This window comes from Mobula birostris, chromosome 19 (genome assembly GCF_030028105.1).
Source record: "Mobula birostris isolate sMobBir1 chromosome 19, sMobBir1.hap1, whole genome shotgun sequence".
NCBI lineage: Eukaryota > Metazoa > Chordata > Chondrichthyes > Myliobatiformes > Myliobatidae > Mobula > Mobula birostris.
This window is the reverse complement of record NC_092388.1, coordinates 13691194-13707954: the sequence shown is the minus strand read 5'-3', so window position 1 is coordinate 13707954 and position 16761 is coordinate 13691194. Positions and strand designations below refer to the sequence as shown.

The following is a 16761-nucleotide window of genomic DNA, read 5'->3' as shown; positions in this document are numbered from 1 at the left end:
AACCTGAGGCTCCTGTTCATTGCACATTGTACAATTTGCACATTCATTGTTTGTGTGTAGTTTTTTTATTGATTCTGTTGTATGTTTAGTTCTACTGTGAATGCCAGCAGGAAAATGAATAAAAGCCATGTTTGGGTTTTTATTCTCCCAAAGAAGTTTAACACTAGTTCCTGTGGCCCTGCCTCTAAAATGACATGTTTCAAACTGGAATTTCTGACATGATAACTTTGCCTTTTCTACTGGAACCATTTCATACCCAACTTGGGAAGGCCATGCTCTGATATTTTCCACTAGCCTGAGGATTGAACCTTTTCATTAAATTGCTTTATCTTTATTTTTTCATGCTGCGTTGGATCTTTTTTGTTCTCCTTTACGCTTGTATACTGAAGAATTATAGTAAACAATCTTGAATCTTGAAATATATTTATTGTAATTTTGTCTCTTGTACTGCTGCTGCAAAACAAATTTCATGACGTCGGTGATAATCCAAGTTCTGATCTGGAAAACAAAATCCTGTAACTTTTCAATACTGCATGTGATGTGTGCCAGATTCACTACAGAGACGGAGTTTGGAACAACTTGTTCAAATTAAATTCCTTTCCATAGATGCTGCCAGACCTGCTGAATTCCTCCAGCATACACTACGTGTACTGTTTAAATCAACCTGTGTTTAGCCACTAGGTGGCAACATTTCTTCACCACCATTTTCGAGTCCAAAGAAACGTCTTCGCTCCGTACACCACATTTACTAATGAACAAAGAAAGCCAAGTTCAGAAACTAAGTCTGATGGAGTAGGAGGAGGTTTGTATCCAGATGGAAAGGCTGGTCAGTTAGTTCTGGAATGCTGGGTGTGAGATTAACAGACATCCCACCCTGCAAAAACTCATTTCAGGGAGGTAGCACCACCAGCCCCGCCCCCCGCAACCCCATCTCTTCCCACCCCCACCCCGGTCGACCTCCAAGGGTGTATATACAGGACATTTGATTATGAAAGAACACAACAATTTATTTGATCACATATTGTAACTACACACACACACACACACACACACTATATTCCTTGCAGAGTAGCTCCTTAGCAGCTAGCCATCTGGTTTAAATAACGTTAGCAATGCTAATGAACGAATGACACCTGTTAAACTCACCTCAACATGTCTTTTACAGTTATTTAACCCACTATAAGCAATAGAAAAGTGACTGTTGCAAACAGTGCAGTGAGCAACATTGTCATTATTTTTGATCCCTATTAGGCAGGGGTACACTTTAGTGTAGTCTGGGGTGAAGCATGTTTTATATTTTCTTTTTTTGGAACACTGCCATGGTGCTGCAGGACACTAAACTGAACTGATGGACAATGAAAGAAAGAGAGAGACGTCGTCTGTAAAGCCCGCCCACAGAGAAAACTGATAGGTCTACTTAGCACAAAGAGAGACCAATCAGGATGCTCTCTCTGTCACTCTCTTGCTACGTCTGTCACTTGTTCTCTCTGTCTGTATGTCTCCCTCCCTCCTGCTCGCTTGCTCTCAAAAAAATCGATTTCCGGGATATTGTATATAATTTGGAGGCGTCAGGGAGCTGCTATCAATATGCGGAGAGACTCCCGGAACTTCCGGGAGAAATGGGATGACTGGATTCATTAGTACTCTTTTATGTCAACTGGGCATCAACTTTACACACATCTGTTTCCATTCAGGCCACGCTGTCCTCTCTCTGCTGCCATTGGCAAGGAGGTACAGAAGCCTCGGGTCCCACACTACCAGGTTCAGGATCAGTTATTACCCTTCAGTCATCAGGCTCCTGAACCAGCACGGACAACCTCAACACTGAACTGACTCCACAACCTATGGACTCGCTTTCAAGGACTCTGCAACTCATGTTCTCAGATTTATTTATTTATGAATTACTATTTCTACTTGTTATTTGTTTTATTTGCACAGTTTGTCTTCTTTTGCACATTGGCTGTTTGTCAGTCTTTGTGTGTAGTTTTTCATTGATTCTATTGTATTTCTTTGTTCAACTGTGAATGCCTGCAATAAAATGAACCTCAGGCTAGTATGTGGTGACATGTATGTACTTTGATAATAAAATTACTTTGAAACCCAGTAAATATACACTCAGTTGTTCACTGTTTTAGTTAGTAGGGGTTCTTTTTTTCCTTAAAAATATTCTTAACACTTTATTTTTTCTTATTATTATTGATATATCGTTTAGCTTTGTTAATCAGTTACTTGGTAATTTAATTCCTCATTGTACATATTGACATGTTGACTTGATTACCTTAATGTATTTAAAAAAAGAAAGTTGTTCACTGGCTTATCATCTCAGCAGGTATGCAATTTTCCAAGTGGTTAACAATACATAAAACCAGCCTGCACTTGGGAAGCACCATGCTCTTCTAACAGATGCTCCCAGATTTACCATTAACTTTGATCTGGTGAACATTTAAGAATAAGGCAGCACATATGAGAAAAGGCTCAGTGTTTTATTTTGCCTATTTGTATAGAAAGGCCCCATTTCTCCGCCAGATCACATTGCAAAGTCTGCAGGAGGCGTTCCTAGGAGCCGTGAAATGTTCCTGAATCCTCCGCGGTCAAAAACAGTGAAATGATTTCAAGTGTCTTCGTTCCTCAACTCCGACCCTGCATCCACCATCTGTTCAATGAAACTACAGACAAAACTATTTGTTAATAATCTGTCAGGACTTCAACCAGAAATCAGCCCTGCTGGAACCTCACACAGAAGCCCCACCCTTGCATCTTTCTCTGGTCAGCCAGCTATTCAGTCAGAGACCAGTGCAACACCCACTACCCCTGCAGGGGTTCCCAACCTTTCTTATGCCATGGACCCCTACCATTAACCAAGGGGTCCTTAGACCCCAGGTGGGGAACCCTTGCACCAGTGCATCCTCTTTTATCGTAAAAAAATTGAAGGATACAGAATATAGAACATTAAAGCACAGTACAGGCCCTTCAGCCCATGATGTCACGCTGACCCTTCAACCTACTCTCCGGTCAGTCTAACCCCTCACTCCCGCAAAGCCCTCCATTTTTCTATCATCCACGTGTCCATTTAAGAATCTCTTACATGCCCCTAATATATCTGCCTCTACTTCCTCCCCTGGAAGTGCACCTGGTACTGTGTAAAAACAGCCACCTCTGACACCCCCTATACTTTCTCCATACAGCTTAAAGTTATGCCCTCTTCATATTAGCCAGTTCCATCCTGGGAAAAAAAAACTCTGTGGCTGTCCACTCAACCTATGCTGCCTATCATCCTGTACCTGCTACCCCTACCGTGTATTGAGTAATTACAGACAGCAATAGCTAACTGTAAAGAAACAAGCTCTGCTGCAACTCACCAAAGAAGAAACAGTACTTGGAATAATTGGGACAATGAGAAATGATATTTGCTAAGGTAGGTGCTTGTATTCAATCCACCTTCACCCCCAACACAATATTACCATAATACATCCATTTGTTATGTGACGTGGGTGATCATGGTCTTTCCATGACCATGATTATTCTCAGCAAATATTTCTACAGAAGTGGTTTCCCTCTGACTTCTTCGAGGCAGTGTCTTTGCAAGACGGGTGACCCCAGTCATTATCAATAGCCCTCAGAGACTGGCTGCCTGGCGTCAGTGGTCGCAAAACCAGGACTTGCGATAACCATAATATATAGGAGTAGAATTAACCCCTTCATCCCATCATTTCTGCTCTGTCAATCCTTCATTGCTGATTTATTATCCCTCTCAATCCCATTCTCTTGCCTTCTCCCCATAATCTTCAATGCCACGAATAATCAAAAACCTATCAGCCTCTGCTTTAAATATACCCAGTGACTTGGCCTCCACAGCCACCTGCAGCAATCAGTTCCACAGATTCACCACCCTCTGACTAAATAAATTCCTCTTCATCTCTGTTCTAAAGGGACATCCTTGTACTCTGATGCTGCACCCTCCGGTCCTGGACTTCCCCCACTGTATGAAACATTCTCTCCACATTCACTCTGTTTAGCCCTTTCAATATCCAATTGGTTTCAATGAGATCCTCCTTCATTCTTCAGTCTGAGTACAGGCTGAGAGCCGTCAAACCCTCCTCATACATTAACCCCTTCACTCCCAGGATCATTCTCTTGAATCTCCTCTGGATCGTCCCATTACCATTTCTCTTTCCAGTTAGTCAAGGAAGATGATATAGCTTGGCAGTGTTACAACAGCCATACAGTCCCAAAAGTCCCAACCATCAAGTGATAACACTGTGCCCTTTCAAGGTTATCAGATCGGATCTGCAAGTAGTGACTCACTGGAAAGCACCAAAGTCAAATCTTCAGGCAATAGCAATCTATGAGCAGCGTGGTGCAGATTCCGCACTGTTGCTAAATGCATGCCAGTTAGAAGAGGTACAGGTTGTCCCCATGTTATGAATCCCCAACTTAAAGCCACCCCAACATACAAACAAGCTCTCATAGTATTCAAAAGTCTAACCTGCATACATATGTCCCTCTGAATATGTCCCGCGGGGAAGCAGCATCCATCAAAGATCCTCACCACCCAGGCCATGCTCTCAGGTCGATGGTGCCTCAGGACTCACACCACCAGGTCCAAGAACAGTCACTACCCCTCAACCATCAGGGTCTTGAACATAAGGGGATAACTTCACTCACTTAAAAGGACTCTTTTATCTTGCTATTTCATGCTCATTATTTATTGCTATTTGTTTATATTTACATTTGCACAGTTTGTTGTTCATTGTTTGTGGTTACTGTTCTATAGATTGCTAAGTATGCCCGCAGGGAAAGAATCTCAGGGTTGTATGTGGTGACACGTATGTACTCTGATAACAAATTTTACTTTGAACTTTGAATTTTGAATATCAGAATTAGTTTTCTCTGTTTCCACTTATAGTAATGATCATTTCTAATTAGTCTTATGTGCTTTTAATACCATTTGTTGAAGCAAGGAGATATGGTTACTGTATCAAGCAACTTTTTAAAAATATATTTTCTGACTTATGAGCAAAATCAACTTATTTGGAATGGGGATGGACTGTATTAGCTGCAGCATTGATCTCCATCACAAGTTGGGGGAGTTCCCAACCTGAGGTCCATAAACCCCCTGCTTAGTGGTGTTGGTCCATGGCATAAAAAAGGTTGGGAACCCCTGATCTATCTAAAGGTATCATCAGATTACATTGAATATTGATCTGCCCACTCTAAATAGATACAAACACTTCAGAAGAAGGTGTTATACCTGCAAGAGAAGTTGAGATATATGTCCAGTAAATTATGCATCTCCTATTTCCCCAAATCTTTCCATCATCAGTGAAACACTAGTTTTAATGGAAAACAACAGAGATGAAGTGCTGGAGGAACTCATCAAGCCAGGCAGCATCAATGGAGGGAAATTAACAGTCAACATTTCATGGGGGCTGAAAAGGAAGTGGGCAGAAGCCAGAATATGAAGGTGAGGGAGAGAGTAGAAGCTGGCAGGTGACAGCTGAGCCCAGATGAAGGAGGAAATGGGTGAGTGAGGGACACGGTTACCTCTAAGCTGTACAGGGGCATGGCCACACAATAACTGAAATGCCCCCGCGCACATAGCATTTGTTGTCTTGCTGCTGGAATAAAGACAGATGATAAAACGTTTACGAATGGGAAAGATTTTCTTTGTTGTACTGTATTTTATTATACCCTTCAATAAATAAAATCAAAAGTATGTGATTTTTCAATTTTCATTCTAAATATTTGTAGTATATATATTATAAAGAAACATTTAAAGTGCCATGCAGTTTTCAAGCCGTGTAAACATTTCCTGCTCAGAGAAATGGTTGGCCTAAGCCGCTGTTAAAAAAATAAAGAGAGGGAACATTGGTGGGGAAAGGGAGATGAAGTGAGAAGCTGGGAGGAGATAGGTGGAAGTGGACCATTGAACAAGGGGAAGAAGGTGGGGAACCAAAGGGAGGTGACAGATAGGTCATGAGGGCAGGGGAAAAGAGGCAAGAGGACTACCAGAATGGTTATGGTGGAACATTCTCTGCTTGCCTAGATCACTGTAACTAATCTCGGCACCATCCAGAACAAAATAGGCCGCCTTGGAGCATTGTATCCCCTTTCCTGAATATTCAGTCAGTAAAGTCGCAAGGCCATTGTGACATCAAGAATTCATCTTATCCTACCAGGGGATTGTTCAACAGTGGGATAGAAGCTTTCCTTAAATCTGGTGATTACTTTCGGGTTTTTGCATATTCTGCTAATTCCAATCTCAATGGCTAACATACATTTTTCTGCATGCATCTAAATCATAAACTACTTACAACAGGTTCCTGAAATTACTGGGTAGAGAGAACATAGAACAGAACAGGAATAGACCCTTTGATATATGTACAGAAAGGTGCTGGAAAAGGGCCAGTAACATCATAAAGGATCCCACCCACACATCAGGGAGGAGGCTAGGTTGCATAGCATCCATGTCAGGACCAACAGACTCAAAAGCAGTTCCTTTCCCCAAGCAGTCAAGCTGATCAACATCTCCATCCATTAACTCACCCTTTCACGCAACTCACCACCACTACTTTATCATTTCCAGTCAGAGTCACCTTGTTTACAGACACTCCTGTGCCTTTGATTGCATGCCCAATACATCTATGACTGTAATCCATCTATTGTATGTATTTATATGTATTGTGTTTTCGTGCTGTATCAGATCTGGAGTAGCAATTACTGTATTTCATACTCCTTTATACTTGTGTACTGGAAATGACATTAAACAATCTTCAGTCTTGAACCTTGACCCATCGTGATACCATTTAACCTAATCACATCTGCTTATGTGCGGTCTACATCCACCCACTCCTGGCCTATTCATGTGTCTCTAAATACATCTAAAATATCATTATCATATCTTGTTCTCCATATATTAAAAAAAACTTCCCTCGCACAACTCCTTTAAACTTTTCTCCTCTCATCTTAAATAGATCACCTCTAATCTTTAATGTCTCCCCCCTGGGAAAAAGACTGACTGTCTACCCCATGTGTGAGTCTCACATATTTCTATCACGTCGACTCCCCCCCACCCCCCCGAGTCAGCTTCCGAGGGTCCACAGAAAACAATCCAAGTATGCCAATTTCTCCTTCTAGCTCATGTTCTCCAATCCAAACAACATCCTAGTGCACCTCTTGTACTCTCTCCAAAGCCCCCACACCCTTCCTGTAATGTGATGAGGGAATGTGGTCTATCTAAAGTTTTATGCAGCTGCCACATGACTTCCCAGCTTTGATGCTCAATACCCTAATGGGTGAAGGCAAGCACACTATAAGTTTTTCATTACCACCCTTCCACTGGTGTTGCAGCAGTCATAGAGCAATGGACTTGCATCCCAAGATCCCTCCGTACAGTGAAATTCCCTAAGGATCCTGCCATTCATTGTTCACTTTCCACTTGCAGTTAACCTCCCAGCGCAGTGAAATTCTCCAAATACACCAACAGGATAAGCAAACCTGTGCCCACATCCTCTGTCAGGTCAATGATGTGCCCACCAGTTTCCTGAAACAGACATGCTGAGCTTAATCATGGCAGAAAAACTATCAGATTGACTAAAGGAATGATTCAAGAATATTACATGCAAAATGCTGGAGGAGCACATGATGAAGGTCTTGAAGAAGGGTTTTGGCCTGAAACATTGACTCTTTATTCCTTACCATGGGCACTGCCTGATCTACTGAATTCCTCCAGCATTTTGTGTGTTTTACTCTGGATAACCAGCATCTGCAGTGTTTGTGATTCAAGAGCATGCTCAGTCTTGTAACATTCCCAATATCTGGTGGAAAATCCTGCCCATAATCACTCAAAATGACCATGTAAAACTCAGGGTGCACACTGGACAGGAGCACATAGGAGCTCAATATAGACACCTGCCTCTCTTCTACCTGTTTCTCCAGCTAAAGGGATGGAAATGTGCCCTTCAGCCCATCTAGTCCATGCCAAACAATTATTCTGCCTGCCCAGTCATCTTGTCGTCCATCCCACCGGACCCTAACCCTTATCTGTCAAGGACTGTGTGGTAGCTGCGTATGCATTAGCCTCCCCACATTAAAGTCACTCATTTATGTGGGTCCTAGACTAGCTGCAAAAGCCACCTGAAGACCTCCCAACAGGCAACCCCTTATCAGAACATTATACTTGATTGGGACTTGATTGATCACACTATTGTTACTCTGTCTGGTCCCATTGACCTGCACCTGGACTATAGCTCTCCATACCCCTCCCATCCATGTATTTATAAATAATTATCTTAAATGCTGAGATCAAACCCACAACCCGCAGAATAGTGTGCAAGCACCACACTGGCCTCAACGTCATAACCCGTAGAACCCAAGTTCTCAATCCCAGGAGACCGACTAAGAATAACAACCTCCATCCCTTACCCGATGGCGTATCAGTCAGTGACCATTTTATTAGGCACACCTGTACACCTTCTCATTAATGCAAATATCTAGTCAGCCAATTAGGTGGCAGCAACTCAAAGCCTGCAGACATAATCAAGAGGTTCAGTTGTTGCTCAGACCAAACATCAGAATGGGGAAGAAATGTGATCTAAGTGACTTTGACAGTGGAATGACTGTTGGTGCTAGACAGGATGGCTTGAGAATTTTAGAAACTACTGATCTCCTGGGATTTTCACGTACATGTCTCCAGACTTTGCAGAGAATAGTGCAAAAAAAACCCAAAACAAAACCATCCAGTGAGCAGTTTATGGGTGAAAACACCTTGTTAATTAGAGAGGTCAAAGGAGAATGGCTAGAGTGGTCCCAGCTGACAAGATAACAGTAAGTCAAAAACCCATGGGTTACAACAGTGGTGTGCAGAAGAGTGTCTGTGAATGCACACCATGTCAGAACTTAAGAGGATGGGCTACAACAGCAGATGCGTACACCAGGTTCCACTCCTGTCGTAATTCAGTGGCCACGGAGTCTATATTAGACGCTGTATATGAAACATAATTGTAAGTTCATAAATATTAGAAAGTATGTTTCATGTACATATACAACACTGTACAGACATGTATATATATATATATATATATATATATTACACACACACACACACACACATATATATATATATATATATATATATATATATATATATATATATTAGTTAGGCTGCCTAAAACTTTAGCACAGTAGTGTATTTCTCAACGTGAAGCAGAGAGAGAGAGAGAGAGTTTGTAAATCCGGTGGGACCAAAAGGTGTTGGGAATTTCGAGGAGGGAAGGGTGTGAGACAGGTGGCAGAAGAGGAGTGCTGGGGGGGGCGGGTGGCACAGCTGGAGATCCACCTGGCTCTGAGACATTGGGCAAGGTCATTGGATTCCAAACAATTGGTTTATTGATCACTACTGAATGTCTCTCTGGTGCTTTCCGCTCTCTCCCCTCTCCCTTCCCCAATCATCATGAATCGTTGATATTTCAGGTTTCTGTACCCGCTGCCTGCCGAAAGCAACAGGAAGAGAGCATGTGCCGGGTGGTGGGGTTCCTTCATAATGGATGCTCCCTGCTTGAGACATCTCTGTTTGAAGAGGTCCTGGACACCGGGGAGGCTGGTGCCCATGATGGAGCTGACTGAGTTTACAACTATCCGCAGCTTCTTCCGATCCCGGACAGCGGCCCCTCCACACCAGGTGGTAATGCAGCCAGTCAGAATGGTCTCGACTGTGGAAATTCGCCATCGTCTTCGGCTTATTATTATTGTCACATGTACTGAAGTAGAGCGAAAATCTTCAGCAAGCCGTTCGCAGAGATCATTTCATCACAGCAGTGTACACGGGGAAACAATAACAGAATGAAGAATAAACCATTGCGGTTACAGGGAAAGTGCAGTACAGACAGACGATAAGGTGCAAGACATGACAAGGTAGATTGTGACATCAAGAATCCAAACTATCTCTAGGGATTCATTCGATAGTCATAACAGTGGGATCAAAGCTTTTCTTAAATATCGTGGTGTGCGCTTTCAGGCTTTTGTGCCCTCTGCTAATTCCAATCTTAATTGCTAGCCTTTCGATGGTTAATTTACATCATTATCATTGCGCTTTCTACGTTGCACCCGAGTTGACACTTCCTAAATTTCTGCCCTCACGAAAATGTGTAATATTCTCACAAACTGGTGGGAAATCCTGTCCACGGTCGCTCAGAATGATCATGGCGCCTTCAGGATGCACACACGACAGAGGCTTATGTACGTACAGCAGCTCCCCACCCTCCCGCTGTTCCACCTGCGGCATTGTAGTCCACAGGTCCCACACCGGGTTCAACATCGTAACCCGCAGGGACCCGAGTGGGAAGGAAGGCTTCTCAATCCCAGGAGACTGCCTGAAGAAGAGGACCCTCCATCCCCTGTCCTAAAACATACAACTTACGAAATGAGTTTCGAGGGGGAAGGACATGCTGATAAAATTCAGTTCTTATTTTTTAAAAAAACATGCATTCCGTTTTATATCCATGTACGCTCGATTTCAACTTATTTTAGAAATCAATTGAAAGGGTAATTTCGGGAACAATTGGCATCGGAATTGAGTTTAGGACGTTTAAAATTGGAGCACCTCGAGTCGAGCGAGGGAGCAATTACACTTGCGCATTTTCGTGACGAACGCGGTTACCAGACATTTAAAATAGAAAATGACAAAAAATATCGCGACAAGAAAATTAAAGGTTTTGTCGACAGTATGATGCATTTTAAACAAAATAGGGACTCGAAATAAGACTGTCAACTACGTCCATGTCTTGTGCCCATCACGCTTAATCGTTTTCCCCCAAGTGAGGTCCACCTGCCAGACCTGAGACAAATAAAAACAATGTCAAAGGTCGTTTCTGGATTTACTTGGTCGAGGCATTTCCTTCTCCTGCTGATGAGCGAGGCTTGTGTGTGACATTATTCTTCTGAAATTCAGATAGCCGCCAGATATTGGAGCAGAATTAGGCTATTCGGCCCATCGAGTCTGCTCCGCCATTCGTTCATCTCTCTCAACCCCATTCCCCGTAAACTTCGACGCACTTACTAGTCAAGAACCTGTCAACCTCCGCTTTAAATATACCCAAGGTCCTGGTCTGCGGCAATGAATTCCAAAGATCTACCACGCTCTAGCTAACGAAAATTCCCCCGAAAATAAAGAAATTATCCGGATCTTGTGCAAGAATGCTATGTCAAAATAAGAGGCTGATGACAGTTGTAGAACGAAACCCTTTGGGTTCGGATGACAGTCAGGGACCACGCAATTCGTTTATATTAACTAAATCAGTTAATTTTATAAGGCGATTTTGTTTACGCCAATAGACAATAAACTTTAGGAAACATATTATACTTAAAGCAATAACAACCGGTGAAACGGAGCCAAATCTTTAGGCATACAGATTGCTTCGAACATTTTAGCATTAATTCAGATAGCCTTCCGACGTCTTGTTTCTAGGAAAAAAAAAGTCAACTTTTTTCCCCCCGATTTGGGAGAATTTACTGACAAATTTCTCATGTTCCCCCACCCGACCACCCCGGACATTTCCTTTTAGAACAGCGCCCTTGCATCGAATGTGCCTGGAATGAAGAGTTGTGTGTGATCTGCTTGACCACATACTTCTCAAACTCTGCTGCCCGGCCCGCCGAATTAAGTGGTCGATTCGTAAATGGCACACTCATCCTCTGCCATACTCGGCGGACCTTCACTACCGAGGGTCACAAGTGTTCCTCGCTGGATTGGCCGGCCCCGGGCGATAGTGTTGCGGCGGCCACGCACTGGCGCCTCCCATTCTCTTATCAAGATTTTTTACTGAATGAACAGCGCGGTGACGCGCAGGAAATTGCGTGTCTTCTGGAGAAGTAAATGAGATGAAGAGGTAGGAAAATAAGAGAAAGTGGTGCTTGGTGCTGAGCGGGGCGAAGCGATGGCGATCCAGCTTTGGAAGTGACTGCAGGATTCCCCCTTCCTTTGCGCAGCAACGCCCAGGAGGACGGCGCGTCCGAGCGTTTGCACGGGGGTATCTGGGAAGCGGAAAACCAGGGGGGAGGGGAGAGGAGAGCCCGAGGTCCCCTTCTGGATTTGGCGGCATTTTGCAAACGGTAGCCCTGGTGATCACTTCGAGGGGACAAGGAGTGTGTCTGTGTGCGTTAACTCCGGCCCCCGTACCCTGAGCAGACCAGCTGGCCGCTGCCTATTCTTCCCCAGCCCAGGGACTCCAACCTCAGGAAGCAGTGCGGTTACAATCCGCCAGGAAAACCCCCGGTTCAACGAGAGAGAGAGAGGAAAAAGTTAATTCCTCTTTCCTTCAGCGGAAGGCGCAGAAATTCTCCACCGCCACTTCTGCCCAATCGGAAAACTTCAGGCTGTATCGAACTTAGGATCAGACACATTTTGAGAAAGTTTTAAAAAAATATAAAAAGCAATTTGCGGCGAGCTGAGGGCGGAACTTTCCCCTGGCGGTAAGGAGGGAGGCGGATTAAAAACCAACACTTTCAGGAGCAGTTGGAACCAGAACGGAGTTTATTTGGAAAAAAAACTGAAGAAATCCCCTTCGTTGAAGAAGAGCATGCTTGGGGGAATACAAACACATTTAAATAAGGTCTGAGAAGGCGGAGAGCAGCCAATTGATACCCTAGGAGTCTGGGGAAAACACCTCTCTTTGCAGGAGAGGGGGCTGGAAGGTGTTTTCCGAGGATGTGCAGTGCTTGGTTCTGAATTCCAATTTTGTATATTGGATTTAGATCGGCAACATCGCCCCCCCTCCCCGGACCCTTTTCCCAGAGCGAAAAATGTCATACAGCAGCCGAGACCTGGTGTGCCACTACCTGTACTACCGGCTTTCCCGGCATGGCTACGTGTGGGAGGAACCGCTGGACACCGACGGCAGCCCGACCCTGCGCAGCGGGTCCCTTCGGTCTGCCGCTCACGCCGCCGCCGCCGAGAAGGCGCACCGCGTCCTCCGGGAGGTGGGCGACAGCTTCGAGCGCCAGTACCAGCAGGAGTTCGCTGACATCGCGCTGCAGATGCGCTTCGAGCCCGACACCGCCCGCCACCGCTTCGAGGCGGTGGCCGAGGAGCTGTTCCGCGACGGGGTCAACTGGGGCCGAGTGGTGGCTTTCTTCGTGTTCGGGGGCACCTTGTGTGTGGAGAGCATCAAGAGGAGGGACATGGCGTCGCTGGTCGACAGCATCGCCGCCTGGATGACCGCTTACCTTGACAGCAGCCTCACCGATTGGATCCGCGCCAATGGAGACTGGGTAGGTGAGAGTGAGTGAGCGGCAGCCAACCTCCGCATGCGGGAGCCCCTGTGTCTGTTAGCCGGACACCCACCTGTCTGCCACATTTTCCCTCCGGTTGTATCTGCTGGTCACCTCTGCCCACCTCTTCGCACTACCCACCTACCTATCGGCACAGTGACATATTAGTTTTCCCCCCTCCTGCCCACTTATGTCCGCTGCACACCCACCTTCCACACGAGCGTGCCCTTTTCATTCAGTGCCTGCCGGTCACTTTTAATTTTTCTGTCCACCCACATGCAATACCTGTGCGGGGGTCTGCGGAGGAAGAAGGGGTGGTAGACGCTCAACAAATCACGTTGCTGTCTTTATTCACATTCTTGCATATTATGGTGCTGCCAATTTTGTTCCAAAGATGGTAAACAAATAAACTTATTTATAGAGCGCTTTTCATGCAGACGATGTAGTTCAAAGTGCTTTATAATGGGATAAACTGCAACCAGGAAAACAAAATAAAAATAAACATGAAGATAAAAGACAAAAATATGTTGGTTAAAAGCAACGTTGATAAGTTTTGAGTGGTCTTTGGTTCCTTGGTTTACTTCTCTTTTCAATTGCTTCTCTTCATTTTGTTTTCTTGTAAAAATGCCTACAAGACATGGAATACGTTTCTATTTGAACAACGCGCCTCTCCTATTTACATTAATAGATTTTGGGTGTGTATTTATAGATCTCTGTACCTCTGAAAGACAACAGCAGTAGTAGATAACATCATTCTGTACTGCACAATTGAAGTGCTGTGATAACTTCATTCATTAATTATATACCTCGGTCTGCTCTTGAATGTAGTCAACTAGATGTGATGTGACAGAAATTGACAGCAATCTCAATCCAACCATCTTTCTAGGATCTTGGTATCTGGGGAAGGAGGCTGATGGTATTTTTAAGCAATTGCAACACTTAACACTTTTTTTGCTTCTCATGGTCAACTGCACTTTTGACAACTTTGTTCCAATAAATTCTCTACACAATCGTTCCCTAATGCAAATGTGTCTTTAAAGTTTATCAGTTAAAAATTGTGAACTAACACAAGAGTTTCTCGCATCAATTTAATTGCTTCTAATTACTGTTAAGCCGGCATCATGTCTGCTCACTGCACTGTTCAACAACATCTGTCCTTTTGGGGATTATCATTTTTCCAACCCACCACCCACTATCTCTTGTATGGGTCTTTGGTCCCCTCCTCCTTGCATCAAGACATCTGTCTATGATAGATCCTTTTGTGTAAGATCTTGTTTATTTGTTATCCTCTAATATATTGTGCTACCCATGATGGATTCAATCTAAAATCCCAATGAGTTAATCTGCCTTTGTTGTGGCATATCAGAATCGGGTTTATTCTCATTGTCCTCAAATCTGTTGGATGTAGCATGTATAATTTCAGTTTAGAGCTAATTCGTAATTGAATAACGATTCAATTATGCAGCAAAACAGCTTGAAATACCGATCTAAATATTGATATAATTGTGAACACCTTGAATATTTCATTATTATTGGGCTCCAGTTTGAGTGACTAATTGGATGTGTATATGGTAGATTAAAATCTGAAGGGCTTGGATTTCCTTTGCACCTTTAATGGACATGGATAGCCAAATTTCTCTCTATTGTAGTTAGAATTGGAACTGTGCCTTTCTTCTGAGATTTTTTTCCTTCCAAGCTAACAGTCCATCGGTATTCAAAGTTTCAGAAGTAAATATATTATCAAAGTACATGTATGCTGCCATCTACAACCCTGAGATTTGTTTTCTTGCAGACATTCACATTAAGTGCAAAGAAACACAATAGAATCAATGAAAAAAGCTGCACACGAGACAGACAACTAATGTGCAAAAGACTTCAAACTGTGCAAATACAAAAAGTAAAGAAAAACAAAATAGTAATAAATATCAAGTACATGAGATGAAGAGTCCTTGAAGGTATGCCCATAAGTTGTGGGAAGAGTTCAGTGTAAGGGTGAGTGAAGTTATCCTTCTGGTTCAAGAGCCCAGTGGTTGAGGGGTAATAACTGTTCCTGAATCTGGTGGTGTGCCTCCTAAGGTTTGTGTACCTTCTTCCTAGTAGCAGCAGTGAGAACAGAGCTTCACCTACGAGGTGGGGGTCCCTGATGATGGATGCTGCTTTCCTGAGACAGTGCTCCATGTAGATGTGCTCAGTGGGGGGGCGGAGGGCTTTACCCATGATGGACTGGGCTTTTGTTTCTATACCAGGCTGTGATACAGTCGGTCAATATATTCTCCACCACACATCTATAGAAGTTTGTCATAGTTTTAGGTGACACCCCAAGTTAGTTTATTATTGTCACATGTACAGAGATACAGTGAAAAGTGTGCCTTGCCTACTCTTCATATAGATCAAATAATTACACAGTGCATTGAGCTAGAACAAGGTGGAAACAGTAACAGCGCAGAATTACATGGAAAGCTACAGTGGAAGTGCAGTGCAGGGAAACAGTACAGTGCAAGATCATAACGAGGTAGATCATGAGGCCAACAATCAAATGATGACACAGAACATTAAGCTTGACAGAGGTTCCCAACCTTTTCTATGCCGTGGACCAATACCATTAAGAAAGGGGCCTGAGGACCCCAGGTTGGGAACATCTGAGCTTGAATAAGGTAAAACAATAGAAAGAGCCACTTGGTATGCCAATTGCCATTGCCTCAATTCTCTTTTAGACATGTGGGTTGAATGCCTTTTTTATTCTTGTAGTTTCTTTGTATGTTGACCTGTATGATAGTCATCTAAGGAACCATGATAAAAGTATTCTCACGGGCACAGCGCAGACTACCTGTGAGGACAAAGGCTCTTACCATTCGTTTTGTTTCCAGTTGGCCAATGCTGTAACATTGTTTTGCATCATGTGTATTCTGCCTTTTATTGAAATATATTCACAAAAGTGATCATCAAGCTATATCCATAACATAAAGTTAAGCAGGCACCTACAAAATATACGCTCAGTAGCCACTTTATGAGGGGCACCCACCACCTAATAAAGTGGCCGCTGAGAGTATGTTGGTGGCCTTCTGCTGCTGTAGCTTATCCACTTCAAGGTTTGCCTTGGAGTTGCTATTAGCTTGAACCAGTCTGGCCATTCTCCTCATTAATAAGCCAAGTTCTCCCACAGAACTGCCGCTCACTGGATGTCTTTTGTTTCTGGCACCATTCTCTGTAAACTCCCGAGGCTGGTGCATGAAAATCCCAGGGGATCAGCAGTTTCTGAGATGGACAAACTACCCCATCTGGCACCAATGATCACTCCACAGTCAAAATCACTTGGAGCACATTTCTTTCCCCCTTTTTGATGTTTGGTCTAAACAACAACCAGACCTCTTCACCATGTTGGCATGCTTTTGTGCATTGAGTTGATGCCATATGATTGGATGTTTGCATTCGTGAGCAAGTGTACAGGTGCATCTAGTAAAGTGACACTGAGTGTGCAGCGACATTTTGTGGTAG

At 43.7% G+C, this 16761-nt stretch overlaps 2 protein-coding genes across 2 annotated transcripts in view; both read left to right on the top strand.

Moving 5' to 3' along the window:
* The window catches only part of kdsr (3-ketodihydrosphingosine reductase), a 58072-nt gene extending 56241 nt beyond the window's left edge, over window positions 1–1831 (top strand). Inside the window, exon 10 of the mRNA XM_072283259.1 lies at window positions 1695–1831. Coding sequence (XP_072139360.1) covers window positions 1695–1802 — 108 coding nt within the window. The 3' untranslated portion in view covers window positions 1803–1831. The remainder of the gene's footprint in view (window positions 1–1694) is intronic.
* A 10047-nt stretch (window positions 1832–11878) lies between these two features.
* Window positions 11879–16761, top strand: part of LOC140212448 (apoptosis regulator Bcl-2-like) — a 149388-nt gene continuing 144505 nt past the window's right edge. The window contains exon 1 of the mRNA XM_072283257.1: window positions 11879–13266. Within this exon, the coding sequence (XP_072139358.1) occupies window positions 12799–13266 (468 nt within the window). The 5' untranslated portion in view covers window positions 11879–12798. The remainder of the gene's footprint in view (window positions 13267–16761) is intronic.